Source organism: Xyrauchen texanus, chromosome 46 (assembly GCF_025860055.1).
Source record: "Xyrauchen texanus isolate HMW12.3.18 chromosome 46, RBS_HiC_50CHRs, whole genome shotgun sequence".
NCBI lineage: Eukaryota > Metazoa > Chordata > Actinopteri > Cypriniformes > Catostomidae > Xyrauchen > Xyrauchen texanus.
In genome coordinates, this window is record NC_068321.1 from 18,288,829 (window position 1) to 18,315,487 (window position 26,659).

At 38.1% G+C, this 26,659-nt stretch overlaps 3 protein-coding genes across 6 annotated transcripts in view; 2 read left to right on the forward strand and 1 right to left on the reverse strand.

The window, feature by feature from the left end:
- The first annotated feature begins 1,792 nt into the window (after positions 1-1,792).
- On the forward strand, positions 1,793-7,144 carry LOC127638375 (ubiquinone biosynthesis protein COQ9-B, mitochondrial-like). Of its 2 annotated transcripts, none has more exons than XM_052119868.1 (9): positions 1,793-2,061; positions 3,241-3,451; positions 3,551-3,686; positions 3,768-3,910; positions 5,754-5,838; positions 6,004-6,108; positions 6,217-6,372; positions 6,523-6,576; positions 6,741-7,144. In XM_052119868.1, exons 1-9 carry the CDS (start codon positions 2,004-2,006, stop codon positions 6,774-6,776), a joined length of 984 nt encoding a protein of 327 aa, XP_051975828.1. In that variant the 5' UTR covers positions 1,793-2,003; the 3' UTR covers positions 6,777-7,144. The 2 variants fall into 2 exon arrangements, with proteins under 2 accessions (XP_051975828.1, XP_051975829.1); XM_052119869.1 differs by having other exon boundaries at positions 3,247-3,451.
- Positions 7,145-8,769: 1,625 nt separating this feature from the next.
- Positions 8,770-11,942, forward strand: polr2c (RNA polymerase II subunit C). Its single transcript, XM_052119980.1, has 9 exons — positions 8,770-8,992; positions 9,306-9,355; positions 9,486-9,554; positions 9,659-9,711; positions 9,813-9,941; positions 10,030-10,081; positions 10,174-10,342; positions 11,421-11,498; positions 11,633-11,942. The coding sequence occupies exons 1-9, from the start codon at positions 8,907-8,909 to the stop codon at positions 11,775-11,777; spliced, it is 831 nt and encodes a 276-aa protein (XP_051975940.1). The 5' UTR covers positions 8,770-8,906; the 3' UTR covers positions 11,778-11,942.
- Positions 11,943-12,144: 202 nt separating this feature from the next.
- Positions 12,145-26,659, reverse strand: part of LOC127638632 (SH3 and multiple ankyrin repeat domains protein 2-like) — a 55,939-nt gene continuing 41,424 nt past the window's right edge. Inside the window, exons 3-10 of one of the 3 annotated variants that reach the window (XM_052120241.1) lie at positions 26,369-26,504; positions 25,922-26,002; positions 25,384-25,392; positions 24,704-24,724; positions 22,730-22,854; positions 22,260-22,386; positions 19,667-22,040; positions 12,145-15,438 (exon numbers count right to left, since the gene is read on the reverse strand). In XM_052120241.1, coding sequence (XP_051976201.1) covers positions 14,901-15,438; positions 19,667-22,040; positions 22,260-22,386; positions 22,730-22,854; positions 24,704-24,724; positions 25,384-25,392; positions 25,922-26,002; positions 26,369-26,504 — 3,411 coding nt within the window. In that variant the 3' untranslated portion in view covers positions 12,145-14,900. Of the gene's footprint in view, positions 15,439-19,666; positions 22,041-22,259; positions 22,387-22,729; positions 23,036-23,128; positions 23,189-24,703; positions 24,817-25,383; positions 25,393-25,921; positions 26,003-26,368; positions 26,505-26,659 lie in introns of those variants that run through there. The other 2 variants (XM_052120239.1, XM_052120240.1) reach the window with 2 other exon arrangements.

Below are 26,659 nucleotides of genomic sequence, written 5' to 3' on the forward strand. Positions count from 1 at the left end.
ACCGTCTTTTCTTGTGGTACCTGTATAACTTTTCTCTGCGCTGCTAATGATGGGCCAATCACAGTCACTTGTGATTGATGAACATGGAATTAAACTATAAAGTATATATTTCAAATAACTGGCTATTATAGTTGCTCAATATCATAGACCACGTAGACGGCATTGCATCTGGTACCTGTTACTTTTCTCTGCGCTGCTCGGGAGGGGCCAATCACAGTCGTTAGTGATAATTGTATATGGTTTTTGCCATTTTAGTCTACTATTTCAAATCAATGGCTATTAAAATTGCTCAATATCATCATGCAGGTTTAAGTTGCTGTCCATTGCTGGCTACGTGGAACATTTTCCCAAATTTAATCTTTCAGCAGGTTATTGGAGTAGAGTGTTTATCTGTCAGTGAGGCCCTAACATACGACATAATTTTTCACCCCATAATTACACAATCTGGAATAATAGGGATATACAATATAATAATACAATTCCTAAAGGATTGGTTTGAAAATCATATAATATGGGTTAAACAGTTAATTAGTGAAAATTGAATGTTTTTAAATTCTACAGAAATTTTTTAACCGTTTTGGTAATTCCATCAGTCACAAGCAGTTTGTAAAAGAAGATTTCATATCCTTTATTCCTTTAGAAGGTGTTGATATTAGAAAGTGTATTAATACATTTATTAGATCTATTTGCAGAAGTAATAGTCAGTTTGACATCAAAAGTAGAGCATAATGTGATTATTTCAAATGTCACATAAATGTGGATTTCTTGCCTTGTCAGATTTTATAAATAAGATGTATTAGAGATTAATCAGCATAAAGTGGCCACATTCAAGATCATTTATAGAATATACCCTGTTAAATACTCTGTACAAATGAAACAGAAACATTATTCCATCTGTTTTGGGAACTACCACCAGGTCTCCTAAGCAACCAAACTGGCTCGGTTGCTAGGGAGGGTAGAGTCACATGGGGTAACCTCCTCGTGGTCCCTATAATGTGGTTCTCGTTCTTGGTGGGGCGTGTGGTGAGTTGTGCCTGGATGCCATGGAGAATAGCGTGAAGCCTCCACATGCACTATGTCTCCACCATAACACGTTCAACAAGCCACGTGATAAGATAACAAGGCACTCTCAGCAACAATGAGGTAAGGTATGTCAAATATAGACATATGCATATAGATATGTATGTAGATACTGTACATATATATCATGACACACACACACACACACACACACACACACACACACACACACACACAAATGTATATACTGTATATGTAGGAGTTGTTGTAAATATTAAAACCAAAAATTTAATTATTCTTTACTCTTCTCTTATGAAGGAGCTACCAATCATAAAAGACCTCAAAACAATTGTGAAATGGCTGCAAGGGAATAAACAGCAGTTCAGGAGCACGGTTGAAGAGCCTTGTTTCATACAGTTGGAAGAAGAGGACAAGGAAAGGGCCACCCACAATCTTTTTGAAGAACCAGAACTTTTCAGAACGACCTTCACATTTTATTGTCTTTTTAGTAATGACATGGAGATTTGTTTCCTGGAATTACATAAGATGTTGCTCTTTTGATTAGTTTTAAGTTGTTTAAAGTGTTTAAGATAGTCAGAAAATGGAAATAGATGTGAAACTGCCTGGAACTGCTAACCATTTGCTCCGCCCTCACCTCTGGCTTGAAACTGCTGTGGCTCCATTAGCTCTGCCCTAACCTCCGGCTTGAAACTGCTGTGGCTCCATTAGCTCCGCCCTAACCTCCGGCTTGAAACTGCTGTGGCTCCATTAGCTCAGCACTGCTGTGACATATGGCTCTGCAGCTCTGCACTTATATGCAGCTATCTCCCTTACATTTGAACGCTGCTCAATGGTAGTTTCGGCTTTTAGAGCCACCAAGCGCCACCTCGAGGAATTAAACTATATGTCTCAAAGAAGAAACGGTGTCATGCTATCCGTTACATGAACTTGTTTATTGCAGCGATTGTCTACAGTCGGTGGATATGGCGGCGCTGATTAGAGGACTGAGAGCTGGAAGGGCCTTGCGGGGTCTTGGCAGAGGTAAGCAGGGAAAAGTGCGATTGTGTCTGGTGTGGTTTGCATTTTAGTCACCTTTTCTCGTGTCTATAAGTTGATTCTGGTCATATGTTACAGCTGTCGTATGTGTTTTTGTCATGTTAATATTTCTGTCTGCTTCCAATTATTACAATGGCAAAAGTAGCAGTCCGTAATATCATGTCAGCTGGGAGACTAGGGCAAGGTCAAGGTGCCAATGAAGGGCACTATGTGCATATCCCAATCCGTACTATTTAACAGTCGAACTGTAGAGGCATTAATGAAGGTAAACATAAACTTTACATGTGATCAAACAAAGCTGAGGCGAATTGCAGCTAGTTAACCCTTTCCTAATATTTTCAAAGCACACGCCTCCTTTTCAAACGCTTTAATTAATAGGGTTGTCAGAGTTTCACATTCACTGCAGTGACAAAGAAAATGGCCCAAATAATTATCAAGAATAATCTGAAGGATTCATGTGCTAACTTTGTATTGTTGTAGTGTACTCATATATTTGTCTTGGGCATGTTTAATGGCTTCGTTATGGAGTATGAGGAAGCTTTAAAGGAATAGTTCACCCAAAAATGAAAATTATTTTATATTTTGCTTACCTTTATGACATCCCAGATGGGTGTAGTACACAAAGATTTTTAAAATAATATTTCAGCGCTGCAGGTCTTGTACAGTGCAAGTAAATGGTGAAATTTGAAGGATCAAAAAGCACATTTAAAGGCAGCAAAAAGTAATCCATATGACTCCAGTGGTCAAATCCATATCTTCAGAAGAGATATGATAGGTGTGGGTGAGAAACAGATCAATGATAAGTCCTTTTTTTTATATATAAATAATATACACCTTTGGTGACTTAATGTGAAAGTGGAGATTTATAGTAACAAAGGTCTTAAATATTGATCTGTTTCTCATCCACAACTATCATATCGCTTCGGAAGACATGTATTAAGCCACTGGATTCGTATCAAATACTTCTATGCTGCCTTTATGTGATTTTTGGAACTTCTGTTCAGGTCATCATTCACATGCATTGTGTGGACCTATTATTTAAAAAATTGAGTTTAAATATTATTTAAAAAATCTTTGTGTTCTGCAGAAGAAAGAAAGCCATACACATCTGGGATGGCATGAGGGAGAACTATACCTTCAACTTTTAATGATAATTATGTTCAGTTGCAGTTCAAGCCAAACTCAGTCCCCAATGTAACGATGTGAGACGTGGATTCTATCGTGCCACCCTGTTACGGCTCGCTGATGACCCAAAAAGTCACACATCTGTACCACCTCCATTTTACCATGAGGTCCACACAGTTGGAGAGAGCTCATCCACTTCTGCTCAAGGAGAATCTTCTGCCGGGCAGGAAGACACCCAGTCAAACACCAGGTTCGAGCCCTAATCCTGCAAACCTGTAGATTTACTACATGTGCTTTTAGATAGTTAAGCAATATTTAGCATATGCTTTGTTGTTATTTCATGTGTCAGTTATCAAGACCAGAGTGGTGAACACGGTGAGGATTATGAGACCGAAGAGCAGCTCCAAGCTCAAATCCTGACCTCAGCACTAGAGTTCGTTCCACAGCATGGCTGGACTGTGGAGGCCATTGCAGCTGGAGCAGAGGTTTGTTTCCTGACACAAGCCCTAATTTTTAAGCATTTTACTGATGTTTATATTAAAATATTATAAAATGTTGTCATTCAGACTCTTGGACTGTCAGCAGCTTCCACTGGGATGTTCAACAATGGAGCCGGAGACTTGGTATTGCATTTCGTTGCGCAGTGTAATGCTCATCTTGCAGAGACACTCGGAGAGCAACATAATCAAGTGCAACTTGGCCAGGCAGAGTGAGTTATAATTAATATATAATTGACATCACTGCTTTCCACTTGAGCCTTGTTGATTGTCTCATCGTGATATTTCCACATTTCTTTTCATTACATTTCACACTCTTTTCTTAGGTGATATTAGCAATACAATATCTGATTATTTTATTGTTATTATGAACATTTTTATGTTATGGTTATGGGTAGCCAATATGATGGAGGATTTTACTATTCTATGCTATTTTGTCTGTTTTTAGACAAAATATATTATTTTCATATTATGTGAAATCACATGTGAAATTGGGCATCAAGAAATTATAAGGTGCAATAGAAAAGATGGAAACCTGTTTAGTCTATTTGAAATTTGATAAAAGGCTTAAAATTATCTGCTTCCGATATCTGCCTAAAATATGGAGTTAGAACAATGACTAAAGTATTTGAATCTAAATTTTGTTAATTTGAATTCTAGATGTTTTCTGGCATCTTTTTATAAATGTGTATGTAACACTTTACTATAAGGTTCTATTTGTTAACGTTAGTAAGCAACATTAGTGAACATGAACTATAATTGAATGATACTTTTACAGCATATATTAATCTTAGTTCATTTCAACTAGAGGGAGACCGATATATCGGTTTTACTGATTAATCTGTGATAATTACTTTTTGGAATTCTATCGGTTATCAGCAAAATATATGCTGATAGTTTTTTTTCATAATATCATCATTATTGGTTGTTATTGTGATTTTGATTGAACAATAATATGCATTTGGAATTTTATTCATTTTGGACTTTTTTCTTGTAAAGTAAGAATAAGATTTTTTTTTAACGTTCTATAAATCTAATTTTAAATCTATAGGCCGATTATTGGTTTTGGCAAAATCCACTATCGATCGACCTATTATCTTTTTTAAATCAAAAGTTGTGTTTGTTAACATTAGTTAACAGCTTAGTTAACATTAGTCAGCACTATTTACAAACATGAATAATTAACATTAATATAGCGTAATAAATGCTGTAAAAAATATTGTTCACTTTTAGATACATAATGCATTAACTAATGTTAACGAATGGAACACTATTGTAAATGTTATCATTTTTATTTTTAGAAGGCAGATGTTTTAATTTTAAGAGGTGGAATTAGGGGGAAGTGTATGGGAAAGTGGAGGTTATCAGAAAATTCAAATATAGAATTTTGTCTAATCACAGTAATTAACTGGCATTCTGGTAGCTGTGTAGAACAATAGTTTGTTTACGATCTGAATTTCTGAGATCTTAATTTGAGAGATTTGTATTTGGAATTTCTTCTTCATCTGAAAGTTTGAACCTGTATCTTTGTTATCTGAATAAATTGTATTTATTTTTTTTGTAGAAGTGGAATTATCTGTAATTATTCGGATTATAGAATTTCAGATGACAGATGAAGGAAAGACCAGAACTCCAAAAACAAATCTCTCAAATTCAGACCTCAGAAATTCAGATCGTTTGCAAGCTAGGCCAAAGGTCAAGCTTCAATTGTCCACAGAGCTACCAGAATTCCAGTTAATTGCTGTGATTGGCCAAAATGCTAATTTCAAATATTCTGATAACCTCTGCTTTCCTCTGTACTTCCCCCTAATTCCACCTCTAAAAAATCTAAACAAAAAATATGTTGTTCAAAATTTTTTTATTTGTTGTCAAATGTCTAGAATTTAAATGAACAAAATTAAAATACTTTAGTCATTATTATAGCTCCATACTAATCAGGCCAATACAACAAAAATTACAATGGAAAATTAGAAATATAATGCTGATTAGGGCAGATAATGATATGATCGCTAGTTTTTTATTTTATATTTCTCTGATAAAATGGTTTTCTGTTAGTCCAAAGAAAACAGCTGAATTTCTGAAAGACGCAGTGGAGACGAGGTTGCGGATGTTAATTCCTTACATTGACACATGGCCTCAGGTATCAGCCACTTTATGCAATAATTGGTCTCCCAATAATGAAACCTTACTTTTATCATTAACCAAATCACAATGAAATACAGATCATCTTCTATACATAATATTTAGATATATTTAAATAAAATTATGAATGTCCTGAGTGTTTGTATCACTTTTGATTTTGTAGGCTATGAGCATTCTTCTCCTACCACACAACATACCTGACAGCCTGAAGCACCTGTCAACGATGGTGGATGACATCTGGTACTACGCAGGCGATCGCTCAACAGACGTGAGTAGCTCCTCTAATCCAAAATCCCCATCTCCTGCACTTTCACCCCCACCCCTAGTTGGTCTCCTCATCCACATGTATTTGACTGAGTTTCTGTGTGTCTTTCAGGTGAACTGGTACACCAAACGGGCAGCACTGACCGGGATCTATAACACCACAGAACTAGTGATGGTCCAGGACTCGTCTACTGACTTTGAAGAGACCTGGGCCTTTCTCGACAACCGTATGAAAGATGTAGTTAACATGGCTAACACTGCTAAACAGGTGTATATTGTTCTTGCTTTCCATTACAAATAGGAAATGGGCATATATGCAAATAATAAGTGTTTTTTCTTTCTTTCTGTGTCATTTCTTTTTTCTTTTTGGCAACTGTAATGACTAAGTATAGTCACTAACATTCAATCTTTGGTCTAGGTTCAAGCCACAGGAGAAGCTGTGGTTCAAGGACTCATGGGAGCTGCAATAACGGTAAAATACACTGTAGTTCATGAAGATTTGCTTAAACTTAGTCTTAAACATTGAATTATAGTTGTCTAAGTATTTGAGATAGTTGCAAGAATATTTAACACTTAGCATGTTGTGTGTGTCGGTAGCATGTTTTTGGATTCAGTCTTTTTGTCTCTTTTCTACAGCTCAAGAATCTAACTGGGATGAATCAGAGACGATGAGTCCATTTCTCTCTTGTCACCTGTCTTCCTTGCGTTTCCTCTACAACTCAATGACCCCTTGGCCAAGCAGCACAAATGTCTGACATCTCACTCAACATGAGATCAACAAAAGAAAAATGCATGGGTTGATCTATTATTATATACTTGCCACTTTTAATAGGTCTGCTGTGCCATAAATAACTTAATGAGAATCTAGTTTTTCCTCTTAGACATTTTTTTTCTTCTCTATCTCTCTGCTTTCACTTCCTATCCATTTGTAAAGAAAAATAAATAAGAATATAAATGTACATTGTATTTAAGAAGCCTATGTTCATTCGGTTTGTGTTTTACTCATTTGAGAGTTCCTCATTAAAAGAATTAAAGGGTAACCTATTTACAGTAAAGTGTCTCACTCTGTGATATTTGATGCAGCAATCACATACTAAGGTTCATACTAAGCTGCAAAAACTGAAAAATGACAAATTTTTTACAGTTTATTTACATGATATACTTAATATATCATGTAAATAGCATAAAAAGCAAGAGCATAAAAAATAGCATTTTTCAATATTGAAGCTTCACAGATCCTGCCAACACTTACAAAAATGGTTATAATAGTTTGTTGAAATTCCATAGTTACTAGAGTTGTTTCTACTTCAATAAAACTATGATCCCTTATTAAAAAGTACTGTGGAGATATGGTACAGCGGTGGTATTAGTCGATAACACCATTGCGCTTTGATATATATAATTTCACCCTGATCACCATCTTCATGTACTGTGGAATATACATGGTTCACAAAAGTACTTTAAACAATAATATGGAACTTTTTTGTTAGTGGTATTAGCAACCAATTCAATCAATTAAAATAGATAAAAACAAAATGACAGCTTCTGGCAGCTCACTATTAATTAATTTAGATTTTAAAGTCAAGTAAATTTTATTTGTATAGTGCCTTTCACAACATACATCGTATCAAAGTATCTTTACAAAAAATCTGGCATTAACAGAAGATAAAACTGTAATGTCTATAATGTCGATGAGTCATCATTGTGTAATTAGATAAAATCGAATTGTGTTTAAAAATAAATAATTAAATAATAATTGTATTTATAACCCCAGTGAGCAAGCCGAAGGCGACTGTGGCAAGGAACACAAAACTCCATAAGACTTTGGTTAATGGAGAAAAATAACCTTGGGAGAAACCAGACTCACTGTGGGGGCCAGTTTCAGTCTGGCTAGCATCATGAATATAATGCCAATAGGCTACTTACGTATAGTGCAAGTCATGGTTTAAGATTAAACTAAGTAAGTGTTAAGGGACAGTGTTTAAACAAAGATTTTGTATGAACTATAAGATTAATGACTAATGTCTTTGAAGTCCATCCTATTTTAACTGCAGAAGTCCACATAGATGCAATTGTCATTGTTAATTGACTGATGAAGGGTTTTGTTGGCAATCAATAGTCTATGCATTCCATTTCAAGAGTGTAGTCCATCAATAGACCGAGGTGATGCAGGCAGAGATTAGTGAGGTGCATCGCAGTTCAACCTGGCTGGTAATTTCGGTGAGGTAAAGTAATTTATAAATGTAGTAATTAAATACATTTTGTTTTCCTAATTCCTTTTTGTATCATTGTATGCTTTCTGTCTTTAAACCCTTTGTAAGTGCCTCACTGTAACCTCGATTTATTATTATTATTATGTATTATTATTTTAAAGAAAAGTATGGATGAGTCGAAATTATTTTTGTGGTAATCAACATTATGCTACAGGTGCTGTATTGAGCCCGGAATATTCCTTAACAATAAGGTTGAAAGTTTATGGTACCATAGTAGTTTTGTGTAAATGCTAATTTTACAGGAAAAATGACCAAATATTACTATGTTACTAAATCAACAAATTTGCAAAGAGTGGCTATTTGAAGAAGTTTTAAAGTTTGTAATTATTTCGTCCCTCCAAAGGTAGGACTTTTATTCTAGATTGACTTTTAGCCGGAAATAGTAGCTGGAGACGGATGCTAGCTAAATTAGCGCTGCCGTTTGTTTTGTGCAGAGCACGCGCACACCGCTACAGAGACTTGAGCCGTCGACCTAGCGTATAGTTGATATATTTATTACCGTCATTATAATCGTGGGCTTATTTTCACTATGCCGTATGCCAACCAGCCTACAGTAAAAATCACAGAGCTATCAGACGAGAATGTGAAGTTTGTGATCGAGAACACCGATCTCGCGTGAGTGATATGAAATAGAGACGCAAAATAATTATTTTAGTGTTTATTTAAAGCAAGTTTGATACGTTGTTATTATATTAAATATATGTTTATTGTTTATGCTTAAATTCAGATATTGGGTTATTATCCATATGCAGTAAATTATCATTGTAATACCATGGAATTGTTTAATGTATATCTGATACCTCATTGTACATGGTACCACCGTACCACTATACTGTTTATGATCTAATAATATTACATATGCATAAATCATTTATGTGTTATTTTGTTTAATGTAATGTTTTGTTTTTTGCTCTGTTGATTGTTACAGGGTGGCAAATTCTATTCGACGTGTGTTCATGTCAGAGGTTCCAACCATCGGTAAGAATCAAGCCATCTCAGTAATTTGTTTACAGAGTGTTTGATTAAATGCATATAATTCTTCATGTTTTGATCATGCACTTTATATGTCATCTTCCTCTTAAACCGAAACAATGTGCATATCTGCCAGCTATCGATTGGATTCAGATTGATGCCAACTCTTCTGTGCTCCATGATGAGTTTATTGCTCACAGAGTGGGTACGTATTTTGTAATCCAATTTCTTATTTTCATTGGGCTTTTTCTGTTTCATTATATTGCACTGTTGTTAGTATTAAGTTTGATTAATGATACCTTTTTATAGGGTTGATTCCACTTACAAGTGATGATATTGTCGACAAGATGCAGTACTCAAGGGTAAGTTTATTACACACAGCCCTGCATCAGATTTATTTTAAATTAAGGGGCTCAAAGAGCCATGCACGGTTTCTTATTTGCCACCTTTTGTTTCCTGTTAGGACTGCACATGTGATGATTTCTGTCCGGAGTGTTCGGTTGAGCTCACACTTGATGTCAGATGCACAGAGGATCAGACACGACATGTGACCTCTCGGGATCTCCTTTCCAATAACCCCAGAGTCATCCCTGTGCGTTTAATTTGCAGTAACTCTTTCATATACGTCTGTAATATTTTTTACAGTGCAGTTCAGTATTCAGTTGCGTTTTGTTCCTCAGGTAACATCCAGAAGTCGAGACAATGATCCCAATGACTACGTAGAGCAAGATGGTAGGTCTTATTTTACCATGTAATATTCTGTATCACTTTGCAATATTACGCATATTTGATATCCTCATTGAATGTGTTTATGTGTCACACAGACATCCTGTTGGTGAAACTGCGGAAGGGCCAAGAGTTGCGTCTCAGAGCGTATGCTAAAAAGGGTTTTGGCAAGGAACACGCCAAGTGGAACCCTACTGCAGGGGTGGCCTTTGAGTATGATCCAGACAATGCACTGAGACACACCGTGTACCCCATTCCACAGGAATGGTATGAGCTTTTATATGATCTTTTTTTTGATGACGTTATGAAGTTGTACAAGTATTGCTTAGTGACAGTAACAAATTTGCATAAAATCCACATATATGAATGATATGCAAGCTTTGTTTCCAAAATTGTATGTTATACTATTCCTGGTGGGTATTTGAAGTGTGCATCCATACATGCCCTTTTTTTCCATTTTTGTCTTTTGTTCCACTGCACAATTCTGACTTTCCATTTCCCTATTTGGTTTGTAAATAGTAGCACTTAATACACGTGCAAAACAATAAAAAAAAAATATTGATTTAGATAATGATTAACATTATTCCATGTTTGCCAAACATGGAGAGTGGTCCAAACATCATCTGCTTTTGATTTAGAGGTGAATGCGCTTAGTTGCATTGAGAGCTAGGATGCTCCCTATTTAGTGAATTACTTAAATTTAGTCTGTACTGGTCTCCGAACAGTTCAAATGCTCCTTATTTTCATCCTAACTTCATATAAAGCCTCTGAAAGCAACATTTTTCAACCTTTGGATGAACCCATTGATTCTCAATGTGATAATGAAGAGTAAATATAGGATTTATAAGGAAAAAATGCACTAAAGTACAAATTAGTGCACATTGTGTTTAGCAGGGTGGCGTTTCGTGATAAACTGCTCCAATTTCAAAAATGGCATATCGGATGTTACTAGAAACTATTCTTTGACTGAAACTGGTTTCAATTTAAAAACTTAATTAGGTTGCTTACCATATGTAGTTTCGCTGTGATCGGTGCCATGTTGTTTTGTCACATGAATCCATGTGTCTTACAGAGTCCTTATTACAGGGACAATCCCCCTGGAGCAACCTGAAGTTAAGTGCATTGCTCAAGGACACAATGGTGGTGGCTGTGGGGATCGAACCAACAACCTTCTGCTTAACAGTTCAGTGCTTTAGCCCACTACGCCACCACCCCCCCGCCACCCAAAATACGTCTTTGCATTTGGGCGCAGGGTCGCGTTAGATAGTTATAACCAGTGTAGAGAATTACCTTGTGCAGTATGTTGTAGCATATGTATATTTCTGTACCTTTTCTCTATTTTCAGGCCTAAAAGTGAATATTCAGAGATTGAAGAGGATGAGAAGGTTCAAGCTCCATATGATCCTAACGGCAAGCCAGAAAAGTAAGAAACATTAAATACTGTATTATATTACATATGTAAACACAGTATGAAAGTTTGTGTTTTATTTATGAAAAACATCTTGACACGGAGAACTACATGAACTACTAGTGTAATGTTGTGTTGTTGTCATGCAGGTTCTATTATAACGTAGAGTCCTGCGGTTCACTCCGGCCAGAGACTATCGTCATGTCTGCTTTTGCTGTGCTAAAGAAGAAACTGAGTGATCTGCAAACACAGCTCAGCCATGAAATTCAGAGCGACGTGCTCACCATTAACTGAAGTTCAGTTGCCAAAATGTACAATACTGCTTTTTTCTATTTAGATTAGAGGAATGTATGGGGATATATATATATATATATATATATATATATATATGTTCAGCTGTTATTTGTTTTTTCTTTGAAACCATGTTATGAAGTCTGGAGAATTCTATTGATAATAAACACAAAGTTTTTCATGAAGCATGTTTAGTTACATCAATTACACAATGCAGATAAAACATCATATGGGTTTTTAAAAATTATTATGTAAAGAGACCATTCTATTGATGAATATATGATCATGGCAAGAGAGTTTGTATGAATATGAGAGCATCGAACAGCATGCTGATAATGGGAAAAATTTATTTCAAGCAAAACAAGCCCTGTAATGGATATGTGACAAACTGACATAAAACCAAGCGAAGACAAGCTATGTAAACAAAACACATGGAAGAGCTACATGAGTTTGACAACAGATTTTGCAATCGTATTTATTTCTTCCTGTAAATTTTGTTTTTTTCATTACATAAGTTTTGAGAATTTTGAGGAAAGTGCAGTCACAAAAACTTCTCACTTTCATTTTAATCAGCACAAAATGACATCAACATAAATCAAGTGAATGCATTCCTCACAGCAAGTGTGTGAGAGACAACTATGAAGAATATTCTTCTGGAAACTCAGTGTCTTCATATAAAATGCTTTTTCACTTAAAATTGAAATCTTACGTTCAGTGCTGCCAGAAATGTTAAGGTGTCATTTGGTCATACACTCAATTTGGAAATGTTTTCACATATCGTACGTTGTTAAGTGGCATACAAATATGTGCTAGTTTTTGTTTCGTCAAATATACACACCACACAAATCGACATTTTAACTTCTTTAATTACATAATCTAAAAGAAGCAGGTGACAGCCATTATCTTCATATGTTCTAATTCACTGAGACCTATGTATATGTAAATTTCATTTCATAATATTATATACTGTACTGTGGAATACTGGCAAGGAAAACCCAAACAGTGTTCTTTATAACTTTGTGTATTGCTTCTTAACTGATACCATATAGATTTTTGGCACACCATATATCAGAGTTAAATTTCATAAAAATTTCATAAATATTTCTATAAATCTTTAAAATACTGTGCTGTTTCCTAAAATAAGATATATAGAGATGATAATTCTAACTCCTCTAAGGTTGAGAGATAAGCAAACATATATAATTTGTATTTCTGAATCTCTTCACTGCATACTTTAAACAGTCATCATACATTTATTTCATTCACAGGCATTCTCGACATCTATTAATTTTCCCTCAGTTCTGATATTACCCACAGTGTTTTGAACTTAATACTGAAGGTGACATGTATAATGCTGGCATACGATCTCTTCGTGTCTGGGGAAAGAATGTTTCAACCATGTATATATCACACAACTATATTAATATTAATCTCATCCCATACCTGTGTAGTTATGGAATATTTAAACAGAAATGGCTGTGGGACTTTTCTATGGCGTTTATAGTCCAAAACAATTGAATCAAGTTTTTGATAACTGACTGAGACAAGTGTCTTAACGACAGTAAAATCACAACTAAACAAGAGATGTAGTTGTGTCAAATTGTAACATGGATAGGCACACATTGCAGTTACATGTTTAGATAAAATGAACAACTTAATATGACAGCCACATCAAATGTTTCCCTACTTGTTGCACAAATGCCCTGTGGATCAGAAGTTTTGCAGGACATAAATGTAAACTACATTTAAATAAAAGCACTTTGTTGGGACTATTAATCAAGAATGTGAAAGTGATTTGATTGTGGACACACTTAAATTGCCTAAAGTTTGTAGGTTGTAAAAAGAAATCGAATAAAATGAATGTCTATCCGAATCAAATATCAAACAAAAATAAAAGTAGCCTACTACCCAACAATTTACAGATATGAAGTCATATCCTGTACCAGTTACAATTGACGAAATTGATATGTATAGATCAAGGTTTCCTATAGCGTTCTGGACATCCTTTTTTTACCATCAACCAAGGATCTAGCGAATTATCATTTCGAAAAAAACAAACAAAAAAACAATAGTTCAAATATTAAGAATCTGTCACATATTTAAAGTAAAAAACATACATACTGGCCCTTTTATAGAGTGATTGTGTTAGCATTCAACTCAAAGCTGTCAAATAACCGTCTTAAATCGTGTCATTTATGTTCATCCAAGAAACTCCAAATCTCGATATTTCAGTATACGCAACAGTTCAAACTTATGTGTTCCTGCAAAGACCTATTATTATAGTTCCAGTGAAAACATCTGGGAAATTATAGTGAGTTGGCAAAACTGAGCAACAGCGCAACCTAGTGTAGATTGAAGGTACAAATAAAATGTTGGTGGGAATGCCATAGACCTCCTTACCATATGGAAGACACCTAATAGTAAATCACAATTCAAAAAGACCCAAGAGAATTTTGATCATTCAGACAAACACCCAATGTTAGCGTATTCAATGACTAAAGATGGTGGAGAGACCTGCTGCTTGCTACTGTTACGTTTGTTCACACGTAGGGAGAATTTACCTCTGTTTCAAGTGACCATGCCCATTCTAGGACTGTCAGTGAATGAACTGAGGGACATGAATTTATGTCCACCAATCACATCTTAGAGATTCGTGTACCTCTTGGTCAAGGGTTTAGTAGGAGAAAAAAAGCAAGATATTTTATAGGCAGCTGATACATAGACAAAGGTTTCCTTTTTTCCTGAAGAAATATTCTCTGTAGAATTGTCTTAGCAAAGATAGAAAATGGATCCCCAGCTCTGCTGGTTTCAGTGGATTCAAAGGAGGTCAAAGTCCTTAATAGCCAAAGAATGGTAAGCTCAGGTTTGTGGACTCCAAACAGTGTGTTGGCTTCAATGTCTTCTCTGGTGCCGGAGCTCTTGGAACAGAATCGCAGGGAACCGCTTGTGCTTATGCGGATATTTTGAACGCTTTGTCAAATCTGTCGTTTCTTCAGGATGTGAGAGTCCCTAAAATCCACTGAAAGCATGATAGGACAACACATTTTTAAACCAAAATAAGGGAAGAGGGAAACAAAGCTTATGAACAAGATGCATTGAGTCCCAGAGAGGACGTCTCGCCCAGTCTCATCTGTCTAAGAGTACTTTTAGCGCCCGCTCAATGTTCATTCGGTGACCCACACGGGTCACACCCAAGTCGATAAGATCCTCCTTTTGCAGGTTAGGTAGGTGGCTGCCCTCAATGTCGTTGTCCATAAAGGCATCCCTGTGCTCACCCAGGTTCAAGCTCTCGAGCCAATCGGCCACATCCTGCTTGCTCCACATAAGAACAGGTTTGGTGGCGAACGGCTTGTTTGAAACAGCCTGGATGAGAGTGAGGGGGGAAGGGGAGCGGCTACGCCCTGTGCCCAGACTGAGGGGCGGAGTGGGCAGACCAAAGACGTCCGTCATAGTGGGGGAAGTGACCGAGGTTGGGAGGGAAGAGGCACAACTGAGGCCAGAGTCCGGAGGGGACATGATAGGGCTTGGTGCGTGGTGGTGGGGGGGCAGGCTTTCGGCCTGATGGCACGGTGATGGGACAGGCACATTGGGGCCAGGCTGGGTAGTGAAGGTAACGTTGGTGTTCTGCTGTGTACCTGAGATGAGGGATACACCATCCTGATTTCTGTAAAGAGAGAGGAATGAAAGTGAGGGATATATTGAGAAGAACATGAAACTTAAAGGAATAGTTTGATTACAATTCTGTCATCATTTGCTCTCCCTCGTGTAGTTCCGAACCCATATGACTTTCTTTCTTTCACGAAACACAAAAGGAGATGTGAGACAGATTGACAGCCACAGAACATAACATTCTACCCAACATCATCTTTCGTGTTTAATGAAAGAAAGTCATAAGGTTTGGAACAACATAATTTGTTGTCATTTACAACACGAGGGTGAGAAAACAAGGACATTACATTTTTTTAGATCCCTTTAAGGGAGAATGTAAAAGTAACTCGATTTTTTACATTTTGGGCGGCGGCGGGACTGCATCCGGGGAGTGAATTTTGAGGAGGGGCGGCGTTCCGGTTCAAACTGATTACATTTTAAGGGAATGAAGAGGATATTTATTGTTTCACCTTTTATCCACTGAATAGCCTACAAAAGCAATGTAAGTTACACACATACATGTAGTGGGATCTATTGCGTCTGTGGTTGCGAAACTTGTGTTGTGTTGACTTTCGTGAATGGATAGAAATGACACAATACATGCAGCCAATGGAAATGCATCTCTGTCAGTGTGTAACTCTGTGTCCTCCTCACATCACCTCAGGCTCAAACAGAGAAAATACTTCAAGTAAATTGACTTGAGTCTAGGGATGCACCACCGAACAATAATCTGAACAGACTCTGCTACATTAACAGATCCAATAACAGAATCTATTCAGAAACGATTACATTACATCGATAAAGCTGCGTGATCGTACGTGAAATGATCCAAGTGTCTTGCCGAAGAGCTCGCGTTTACAGTTGGTGAGACACGTATTGAGTGAAAACCTCATAACCTCCCACATATGTGCTCAACAGATTCATAATTAGTATGGGGATCCACAAGAACATGACAGATTTTCAAATGCATACATACATCAACAAATGCATGCAACAAATCCTCGCACGCTCAATTGACAAATCCAGAAACCAGAAGAATGTACAAACATACTTCACTCACGAGTCACAATACAATACACAAATAAACTGCTGTATGTGTAATTTAGTGCACAAATAAATTAAGTTTGTACACACACGAGTGCTTCATCATATGCTGAGGGCATGGTTTAGCATGGCTGACACAATTTACTCAGCACTCATTCATTATGTGGGAAAGGACAAATATCCAGTAGATTTGGCTATTTATAAAGTTTTTGTAGGAAAAAAAGTTAAAATGTTTTCGTATTGGAGCATCACTACTGAGACCATTTTAAATGTCCTTACTCATTTTACTAGTATAGCTAACTAAGCATTATATCCATAGTTATGTTAGCCTAAATGTGTATTGTAAATAGAAACTATGTATGTCAATATAGAGATATGTGGACAGAATTGTACAGGTCATTCTCTCAAAGCACAAATTCTGTTGAATGAAAGGTTTTTTATGCACATATATTTCATAAATGTTTTTCAGTGACCTTTCACCCCCCGGAACCCCATTAGGGTCCCCCCAGTGAATCTCGGCCATTTCTACCACTGGTGTCAAGTGGTTTCTAGGTGATCAAAATCAAGTGTTTGCTGGACAAGCAAACATACCGAAATGTATTTTTATGGTTAAAGGTTTATTCCAAGTTTGAGCAACAGTAATAGTGATGCTTGTGTTATACAATTTCTCTTTACAAATACCAAAGTGTATCAGAAGTATGTCATACCGTAGGTGGGTCAGCTTTAAGGAGGCAGTGGATGTGAGATTCTGGCAATGCAATGTCCTTGCCCCAGGTTTCAAATCTTTTTGTAACCAAGGTATGTTGGCATTTATTTAGTCCCAACATTTGCATCAAATGTAGCACAACAAATAAAACTACTTTGACACAAAACTGCTAAAAATTGATACAACGAACGATACAACAATATGTGTACCTAGTGCTTAAAGGAATAGTTCACCCAAAAAAAGAAATTTTTCTCATAGTTTATTCACCATCATTCCAGATGTGAACACATTTTTAGATTTTTAGAAGATTATCTAAGCTCTGTAGCTCCACAAATCGCAAGTGAATGGAGACCAAAACTTTGGAGCTCCAAAAAAACATAAATACACCATAAAAATAATCAATATGACTCCAGTTTTTTAAGTCTTCTGATCCAATCCAATGCATGATTTGGTTGATAACAGACCAAATATATATAAAAGAATTCACTATAAATGCTGACATCAGCAGTCTCCTTGGCGATCATGATTTCAAGCTCGATTACACTTCCAAGCATCATCTAGCGCTTTGCTCATTTGTCAAGTACTAGGAAGTGTAATCATTCTTGAAATCATGATTGCGCATAGAGACTGCTATGGCAAGATGTAGTTATGTTTTGGTCTGTTCTCACCTAGAATAGATTAGTTGCTTAAAAAGACGTGAGTTAAACAACTGGAGTAATATGGATTACTTTTATGCTGCCTTTATGTGTTTATTTTTTAGCTTTAAAGTTTTGGTCACCATTCACTTGCATTATATGGACCTACAGAGCTGATATGTTCTTCTAAAAATATTTGTTTGTGTTCTGCAGATGAAAGAAAGTGTCTTGAACGGCGGTGAAGGCGCCTCCTCAACCGGCCACCAGAGATCTAACTCACCTGAGTTTTAACCTAGAACCACATTTCCCATAACCCCACATACCTGGCCCGATTACCCCACAGCTGTTCCCTATCACCTCCACTCTATTTAAACCACGCGTGCCTGTGCCATCATTGCGAAGTCTTGTTTGCCCCGGCTGCATTTCTGAGCATTCTGATTCTAACTTCTATTGATCTCCAGACCTTGCCTGTTCTAACCACCACGATCGTCTGCCGCCTGCCCTTTGTTGCATTAACGCCTGTCTACCTGATTCCGATATCTGCTGCCAGCCTCGATCCTCTGCCTGTCTGACCACGAACTCTGTTGCCTGTTACATTCCAGTCTGCTCATTAACTGAACCTTGCCTGTTTTGACCTGAACCTTGCTTCTGAATAAAAACCGCAAATGGAGTCTGCGTTACAGAAGACTTCGCAATGATGGCACAGACATGTGTGGTTTAAATAGAGTGGAGGTGATAGGGAACAGCTGTGGGGTAATCGGGCCAGGTATGTGGGGTTATGGGAAATGTGGTTCAAGGTTAAAACTCGGGTGAGTTAGATCTCCGGTGGCCGGTTGAGGAGGCGCCTTCACCGGCGTTCATGACAGAAAGTCATAAATGGAAAGAGGATATGTAAATGATGAAAGAATTTTCCTTCTTGGGTGAACTATTCCTTTAAAGGGACAATTCACTCAAAAACAAGGAATTTAGATGTTAAGCAGAATGTTAGCCTCAGTCACCATTCACTGCATCTTTTTTCTTCTTCATTACAATGACCGTGAAAGGAGACTGAGAAGATCTCCTTTTCTGTTCCATGGAAGACAGAAAGTCATGGAGAATAACATGAGGATGAGTACATGACAGAATTATTTCTAATAATTTGGGCTGGAAAGTTACATTTCCAGCCCATATCTTAAGATAAAAATGCCTTGGTTCAAAGATAACTAATAACAACATGCTAACACGCAAACATCCATGCATACAACAAATCTACTTCTTTTCATAGTTAAACAGATTTCTGGCAGTGTGTACTACATAGCGCTATACCTGGGCTACCAGAGCATTTTAGGGTCAGTTCTCTGGTCTGTAAATAAAATCATTCAATAATGAATGAGACTTGGGACTCAGTGGGGATGGCACACCTCTGCCTGTACTGTGTGGCAGCAGAATATCTGCATAGATATGACTCGCACATGCACAAACAAGAGCTGTAGTCAATTGCTGATGTTTTGCAAAATAAATATGACATTCTCTGAAAATGGGAACTCCTTATTACCCTAAATGTTTTTGACGAAATGAAATAATAATACATAATATATGATTTTGCTTAAGAGAATCTGAAGATGTCTTGTGGGATCAATTCAAGTGATGTGATAACTAATTAACAAATGGACCATGTTGTAACAACAATCACATGCACACACCTCCCCCTTCTGTGGTATGGTCTGTGCTCATCATCACACTGACGTTGCTCATCTCATCCTCAAGGCTGTTCTCATTATTAGGTTGCTAGGCAACACTTTCCTTCTCTGGCAGAGCACACACACTAATCTGAGTGCCTAAATGTTTGCCTGTGAAACAGTTAGGAAAGGAGGGCATACCTCATTCCAAAGTGAGTCCTGGATCCCGTTGGAGAGTCTAATACTTCCCCTGGCTTTGGTGCTTTGTCCTTGTTCACATGCTGCAGAACTGAATTCAGCTCGCCCATTCCATGGGGCTTGGCTTCTGGGCCTTTCATCTCCGGAGGGTCGCCCCAAAGCTTTGAGGTCCTTTGCGTTGGGGTTTTCAAGGGCTCTGGTGGAATATTTCCAGGGGGCGGAGGTGGGACCATTGAGGGGAATCTGAAAGAGCTCACATTCTCCTCAGGCAAAGGGTCCTTGTAAAGTGCATTGCTCTTGATGGCAGGTTTGGGTTTCGGCTTGGACAGGATTTGAGATCTGTCCACCAGAAAGGCTTGTCCATCTGCATAGACAGTGCAAGTGTCCAGGGTCTCCCCACCTTCAGAAGACAAGGTGGAGATGCTGGACACAGTGGAGATGGTGCTGGTAGTCTCCATCTGGGGGTCACCACTGCTCCGGCTGTCTACCTCAATACCCGAGTCAGTGATTTGTTCGTAGGGCTCTAGTGGCCCTGGAGGGAAGCTGGGAGGTGTGCAGTTTGTGAGAACCGTTGGTCTTTTAATTTCGGAATTTCCGCCACCTAAAGCTGGGTAGTAGGGAGCAAGAGAAGACCCTTTTGTGCCATTCGTTTTCTGTTTTAGCAGCTCAGCTATACTTCCCACATGGTCCTCAGGAATGTCAAAACTGTTGGCAAACTCCAGTGGGGGCGGCAAAGGTTCAGCAAACACAAACTCTTCATCAATGTCGACGGAGGCCAAGGGTGGTGGAGGGAAGCCGAAGGGCAGCTTGACAGGCTCATCCACGGAGCTAACAGTTATGATGGTCTTGCCGTGAGGTGAATCTGATAGCTGCTTGGGAGCCGGGGGTTTAGAAGGAGCTGGCTGGTTGGGGTCGCGAAGCTCCCCGGGGGTGTTGTCGGGACTAACTGCATCGTCCCTGTCACCCTCTGACAAGCTGTTATCCTCAGATTTTGCCCCATCTGTGGTGTGTACCATCAGCAGACCAGCTGACTTCTGCTGCGAGGTGTCTACGATGTCAATGAGCATGTTCTTCTTCTCCTCTGGCCTTTTCTCGGGCTTGCCCAGATCGAGCTGATACTTGGATTCGGTCTCATATTTGGACTCTGTCATCTGTCGGCGCAGGCCTCCGCGGGGACGACCCATGGTGGCAGTACTCGAAAAACCAACCTCCACATTTGATCGAAGCTTAGTGTCGATGAAAAGTGGTTTATTAAGATCAAGTTTGGATAGGTCACTCTTTAGTGGAAGAGGTTGTGATTGCTCCCTCATGGCTCTGTCACGGGCTGCTAATGCTAAAGCTAATGGTGAATTGGGGTCTAACGGTTTGCCTGTAACCGGATGAACATAATTCCCGCCCCCTGAGCTGTAGGTCTTATGAGCAGGCAAGCTTAATGGGCTGTGTCCTGTACGCGTATTCAACAGTTCCCGTACCATGGTGGGCTCAGGGCTGTTGAAGTCTGTCACATTGCCACCACCTCTAGGAATGCTAAGCAGTGATGAGGGAGGTGCCATGAGCCTATGCAACCGCTCATCACTACTAAACATGCCTTCATCGATAGACTTTGAGTGTTGGAGACGTGGGGCTGGTGTTGGTGCAACATCCTCGTCACCTGCATCAGTAGACTTAAAAGATGGGGAGTTTCGATGAGCATCAAGCCTCTTCTCCCTGTCTCTGACTGCACCGGCGATCGCAGCTGCAAAGGGACTGGCTGGATTAAAGCCATCTTCAGGACGTAGCTGCCCTGGGTGGTCTGGGGTGGTCATTTCAATCTCCATACTGCTTCCCTGGCTGCTCTTGCCACTGCTGCTGGTGGAGGGCTCTTTGATTATTATAGTAGGAATAGGTATGGAGCAAGTTTTTTCAGGACTGTCCTCCACATTGGACTGCTTCACAAGCATGCCCTTTCTTCTGGCAGGTTTGTTGGGAACAAAAAGTCCAGCTTGTCCCATCTTACCCACATCTGAGTAAGGATTCTCAGGGATCTGGGCACGGCGCTTATGAAGACTCTGCTGGGCTGTTGGGCTGTGATTGTATCCCTCTGAATCATATTTCTCAGGGTTGTCTCGATAATACATGCCCTGATCTCTCCACCCGGGACCTTCACCTCTGTCTGGGGCTGTGTTGTTTGCATTTGGACTCTGGGAGCTAAAACCTGCTCTGATAGTACCATATCCCCGACCAGGTTGGACGAGAGCATTATTTTGAGGTGGAGATGGAGGGGATATGGCTGGAGGGGGTGGAATATCTTCCGATGTGTCGGGCATTGAAAGGCTTCTTGTAAATTTCAACATTGGAGGAGTGAGGAACTGCTTCTCTTCTTCGGTTACACCTGTAAAGAAATAAAACATGAAAAATAAACAAAACAACAACATTTAGGTTGCATTCACCAGACAAAACTATACCCAAGGAGCCACAAGCAAGAGTGAGTTGACCACTGATATAAAATAAATATTTGAATAATTTTATAGAAAGAAAATTTCACTTTGAGAAAGATTTTCTCAAAATGAAGGGCTGCGTACAAGTATACATTTCTATTTTTAACAATAAAACAACTTAAACAACCCCATACCTATAGACGTTTGTCTTCGTATGGTTCCCTTTGGTACACCCAGGTAAGGGCCTCTAGGACTCACTGGCTGTGGCAGCGAGTCTACAGCTGTATCCTGACTATTGCAGAGAGACTGTAAAAGACAGAAAAAGGCTGACATGATAAAAAAGGACTGGTAAAATTCAGCACTTTTGAAGTGTGTAAACTCAAACATTTAAACAGGCTCAATTGATTGAAATAATTTCATAAAATGATTGCTGATGTTAAGCAGTGAATTTGTTAACTCTGTGAAGAGCTACTATTGAAATTTAAGCAAAAACATTTTTAAAAATGTAAAAAATGTTTTGCATGCATGGGCAAATGTTTTATCAGACTTGCAAAAAGAGGTTATTACAGTCAGACTAAAATACAATTATCAACATTGCCACTGGAAACCAGAACACTATTAGGTGCATTAGGTGCAAAAGCAAGCTTACATTCATTTCAGGGTTGACAGCGAAACATTTGCTAGTCGGCCGGGGTTTGATTGCCGCCACCCTCACATCTACGTTTGAGTTGTCCCACATGGGTTTCTGAGGTGGCACAACCTCGTCCACTTTATCTGCAAGACAACAGTATCTCAAATTAGAAAGAAAGAAGCTACATTTAAAACAAGCTCAGTATAAAATTTTGCTAACGTCCTCTAAAAGAATCCTCAGGCCGAGGACTAGAACCGAGCAAGAGAGGCGACAGAAATAGGTACAACGACAATGGTCAAGGTCAAAGCCGTGCAAGCGCTTCCAGGTTTCGTTGGAGAAATCTTAGCACTTCTTTCAACGGCCACTGCGCAACATGCTAGCATTGTTTTAGACAGCTCCCATGCATGGGATGATTACTTAGTGTGACTTGAAATACAATCCTCTTCTTCAGACCGTCATTATCTGAAAGCTGATCATCTACACAGAAATGGAGGAAAGGGAAATTCAGTCTGGTTTCCTAGCATAAAAGTCATCATGGCTGAATCTAGTAAGGACACACACACACACACTTACATACACACACACACACACACACACACACACAAGCACACACGCGTTGGTGCGGCTATTCTTACGAGGACTCTCCATAGATAATGATTGTTATACTGTACGAACTATAGATTCTATCCCCTATCCCTAACACTCACAGGACACTTTCTGCATTTTTACAAATTTTTTACATGTTTTTAAAGTTATTTGAATTATGGGAATGTCCTCATAAACCACATTTATAGCATAATACCCTTGTAATTACCAGTTTGTAACCTAAAATATGTCCTCGTAAACCACCCAAACCCGCCCACACACACACACACACACACACACACACACACACACACACACACACACACACACACACACACACACACACACACACACACTCAATCAAATACATACACCTCTCTATTCTGTATAGTATGGACATAAACACTCTTAAGGAAAAACTGATTTTAGCAGAAATTTACAAAATGTGCTATTAAGGAGAATTTGATCTCTATTTTATATTCAGAACACAAATAACTATATAGCAAGGACTGCAGAGAGCAGGAAAGTGTATGTGTTTGTTTTTATGAACAAGTCTTCTTTTAATCCTTATATATGGATTTAAAAATTATTCTGTGTAAAGAACAAGACTTCCTAGCCAGCCACATTAAGTAAACGTAAGACTAATGCCTACAACTATTCGGAGCATTTCCACATGTGAAGACAAAGGAGTTCAGCAGTGTCAAAAGAAGATGGGTCATATCTGCACAACAGTCACACGCTGATCGTTTCTAACACCGGCAGTAGGTGTACACTGAAAATATGACATTACATTTTGCAGGTGAAATGTTTCTATATCAAACAGATGCAGCATTATTTCCGAGGCAACACCTTGTTTAAGAGTGATTTGAAGCTAGAAAGGTCCCTTGTATGATAATAGTTAAAAAGTTGTTCTTTAAATGTTGAAATTATCTTTAAAATGCCCAGCTTTAGAATGTTATCTTCTCAAACTGAGTGAAATGGGGGCAGGATTCATTATATCCATAGGAACAAGGTTTTACATCTGAAGGCAGATTTTTTAGCAAGGGAAATACATGGCTCCTGCTTTCTCAAACATATCCCTTTTTTAACGGAGGGCAGGCTGTTGAATAATATATTCCTACATTGCACTTTTGAAGATCTGGGTGGTCAATAAGTAAAGCTAAATGCTTATGGAGCATTTTCCAGTGTAAACACATTTCTTTTGTTTTCACAGTAAGCACTCTTCCATTGCACCATTACATTTCGATTATTTGAGAGAGAATAAGAATCATTTGTGCATTGCTTGCCAAAATAAGTTTCCACTTAATGGTATCAAGCCCAAAATTCACCCCAAAAATTTAGTAATGGCCAAAAACAAATCACTACTAAGTTGAGACATTTTTAAACAGTTTTTAGTTTTAAACTCACCCTTCTTTTTCCTCAAAGTGGCTTTAACATAAAAGAACAATTCAGCTTTATACATGTATACAAATCAAATAAGTTCCAGAAAATATGACGAGGAGAATTTTGGAATACACTGTATTCCTCTACATGGCATTGACCTGTGCATAATGTAATACCATTTTAGACAGAAACCAAACTATCAAAAACATCAAATGCATGCAGTTATTTTCCAATAATACTCCACAAGACAAATTGACAGACTGAAACCCTACAGATCAAAGTGACGAAAAACAAAATAAAACCATATACATCTAATTTCTGAAAAAATAACTTGTAACTGCTTACCAACTGTGCCATTCTTTAATTACTGATAATTAAATCAGCATGACCCATCAAACCATCGATTTAGTCGTGATTCCTTTTCACCAGAATAAATCCTTCAAAATCCAACAAGGATACGCTCAGGTGAAATGTGTCTCGCTTTAACAGTGAATGTGAAGGAAGTTGTGTGCTTTTAGTTTATTTAGTAGGGGGTACAACATGAGATCTACGTGTTGTCGCACTGAGACACACAATGTCCATATATTCACCAAAACAAATCTATACATCTAAAAAAATACATACAACAAAGGCACATGCATGTCAGAAAAGCACAACAGTAAAATGTGTACAGTAAATAGATAGATTAATTAAAAACCTCATACCTTTATCCACTTTTGGGACAGCATGCAGGAAAACAAAACAACATCAATGTTCATTTTATAATGAACGGTGGCTGTAGAACAACAACAAAAAAAGTGACCCATATTAAAAAATGCATTCTTAGGGACCGTTCTCACAGAACGCATTCTTGCTTTAAAAAAAGCTACATGCAGCACAATGAATGGAATAGAATGCAGGTGTCTAAAGACACGTTTTAAGCTTGTGTCTTGAAAACCATACGCTCATGGCAGTTGAGTTTAAAAACAGATAGACGAAGCACAAAGGAATGGTTTTAACAGTTTTTAACTTGACATCATGTTTTAACACAGGGCTTATGCTGGACAAACAACAAGGCACGATACAAGGCTTAAGATATCCATCTGTTGCATGTTTACATAGACCAACAACTTAAAAAAATCAAGATGGAAAGCAAGAACGTGACCTGTGTGAACGGCTCCTTATCTTGTAAAAATGTATTAAGTGACAATTTACATTGGATAAGATGTGGCATTTGCATTTGCTTGTTGTGATACGGCTTACCTAGGTCTTCTAGCTCTGAGGTCATAGATTTTGAACGCATGGACAGGGCTGTAGATGGAGCCCTCCGTGGAGGTGGTGGCGCTACAGCAACAAACCAAAAATATACAGCAGGTACAGTAGATGCTTTGCCATAGGCTGATTCTCCCATGGGGAGGCTTTTAGTATACAACCAACAACTCCATGCATTCAGGGTTTGCCTGAATTAAAGCAATTCTCAACTTAAATAATGAATGAGGGAGGAAGAGAGAATTGTAAAACACTTAAAAACACATATTGGTAGTGTTAGTAAAATCCACAATTACTTTAACCAATATTAGCATAATGGGAAAGAAATGGTTAGAATTTTTGCATGGAAAGAGCTATGTCAGTGTTTACTTCAAATTCACACATACAGTATTAATTAAAATATTCCTTAATTGAAAGTGTTTGTCAAAGAAATCCATTTACCTTTCTTTCGAGCTGTGTCATCAGGATCCATATTTCGACTGACCGTCACGACTTTGATGATTAAGTGGTTGCCGCCGTGACGAATCATATTGACTACTTGCTTGTGTCCAACTTTGACAACATTGTCTTGGTTCACCTATGAAAAGAGGACCAATTAGACATTAACTGTGTATTACAAATTAATAAAACAAATCTATATAAACCTTACAGGAATGTTTAGATTTTCAAAAAGCAATGATTAGTCAAATGCACCAGTGTCACACAATGGCATTGTTGTGCATAATTCATTTC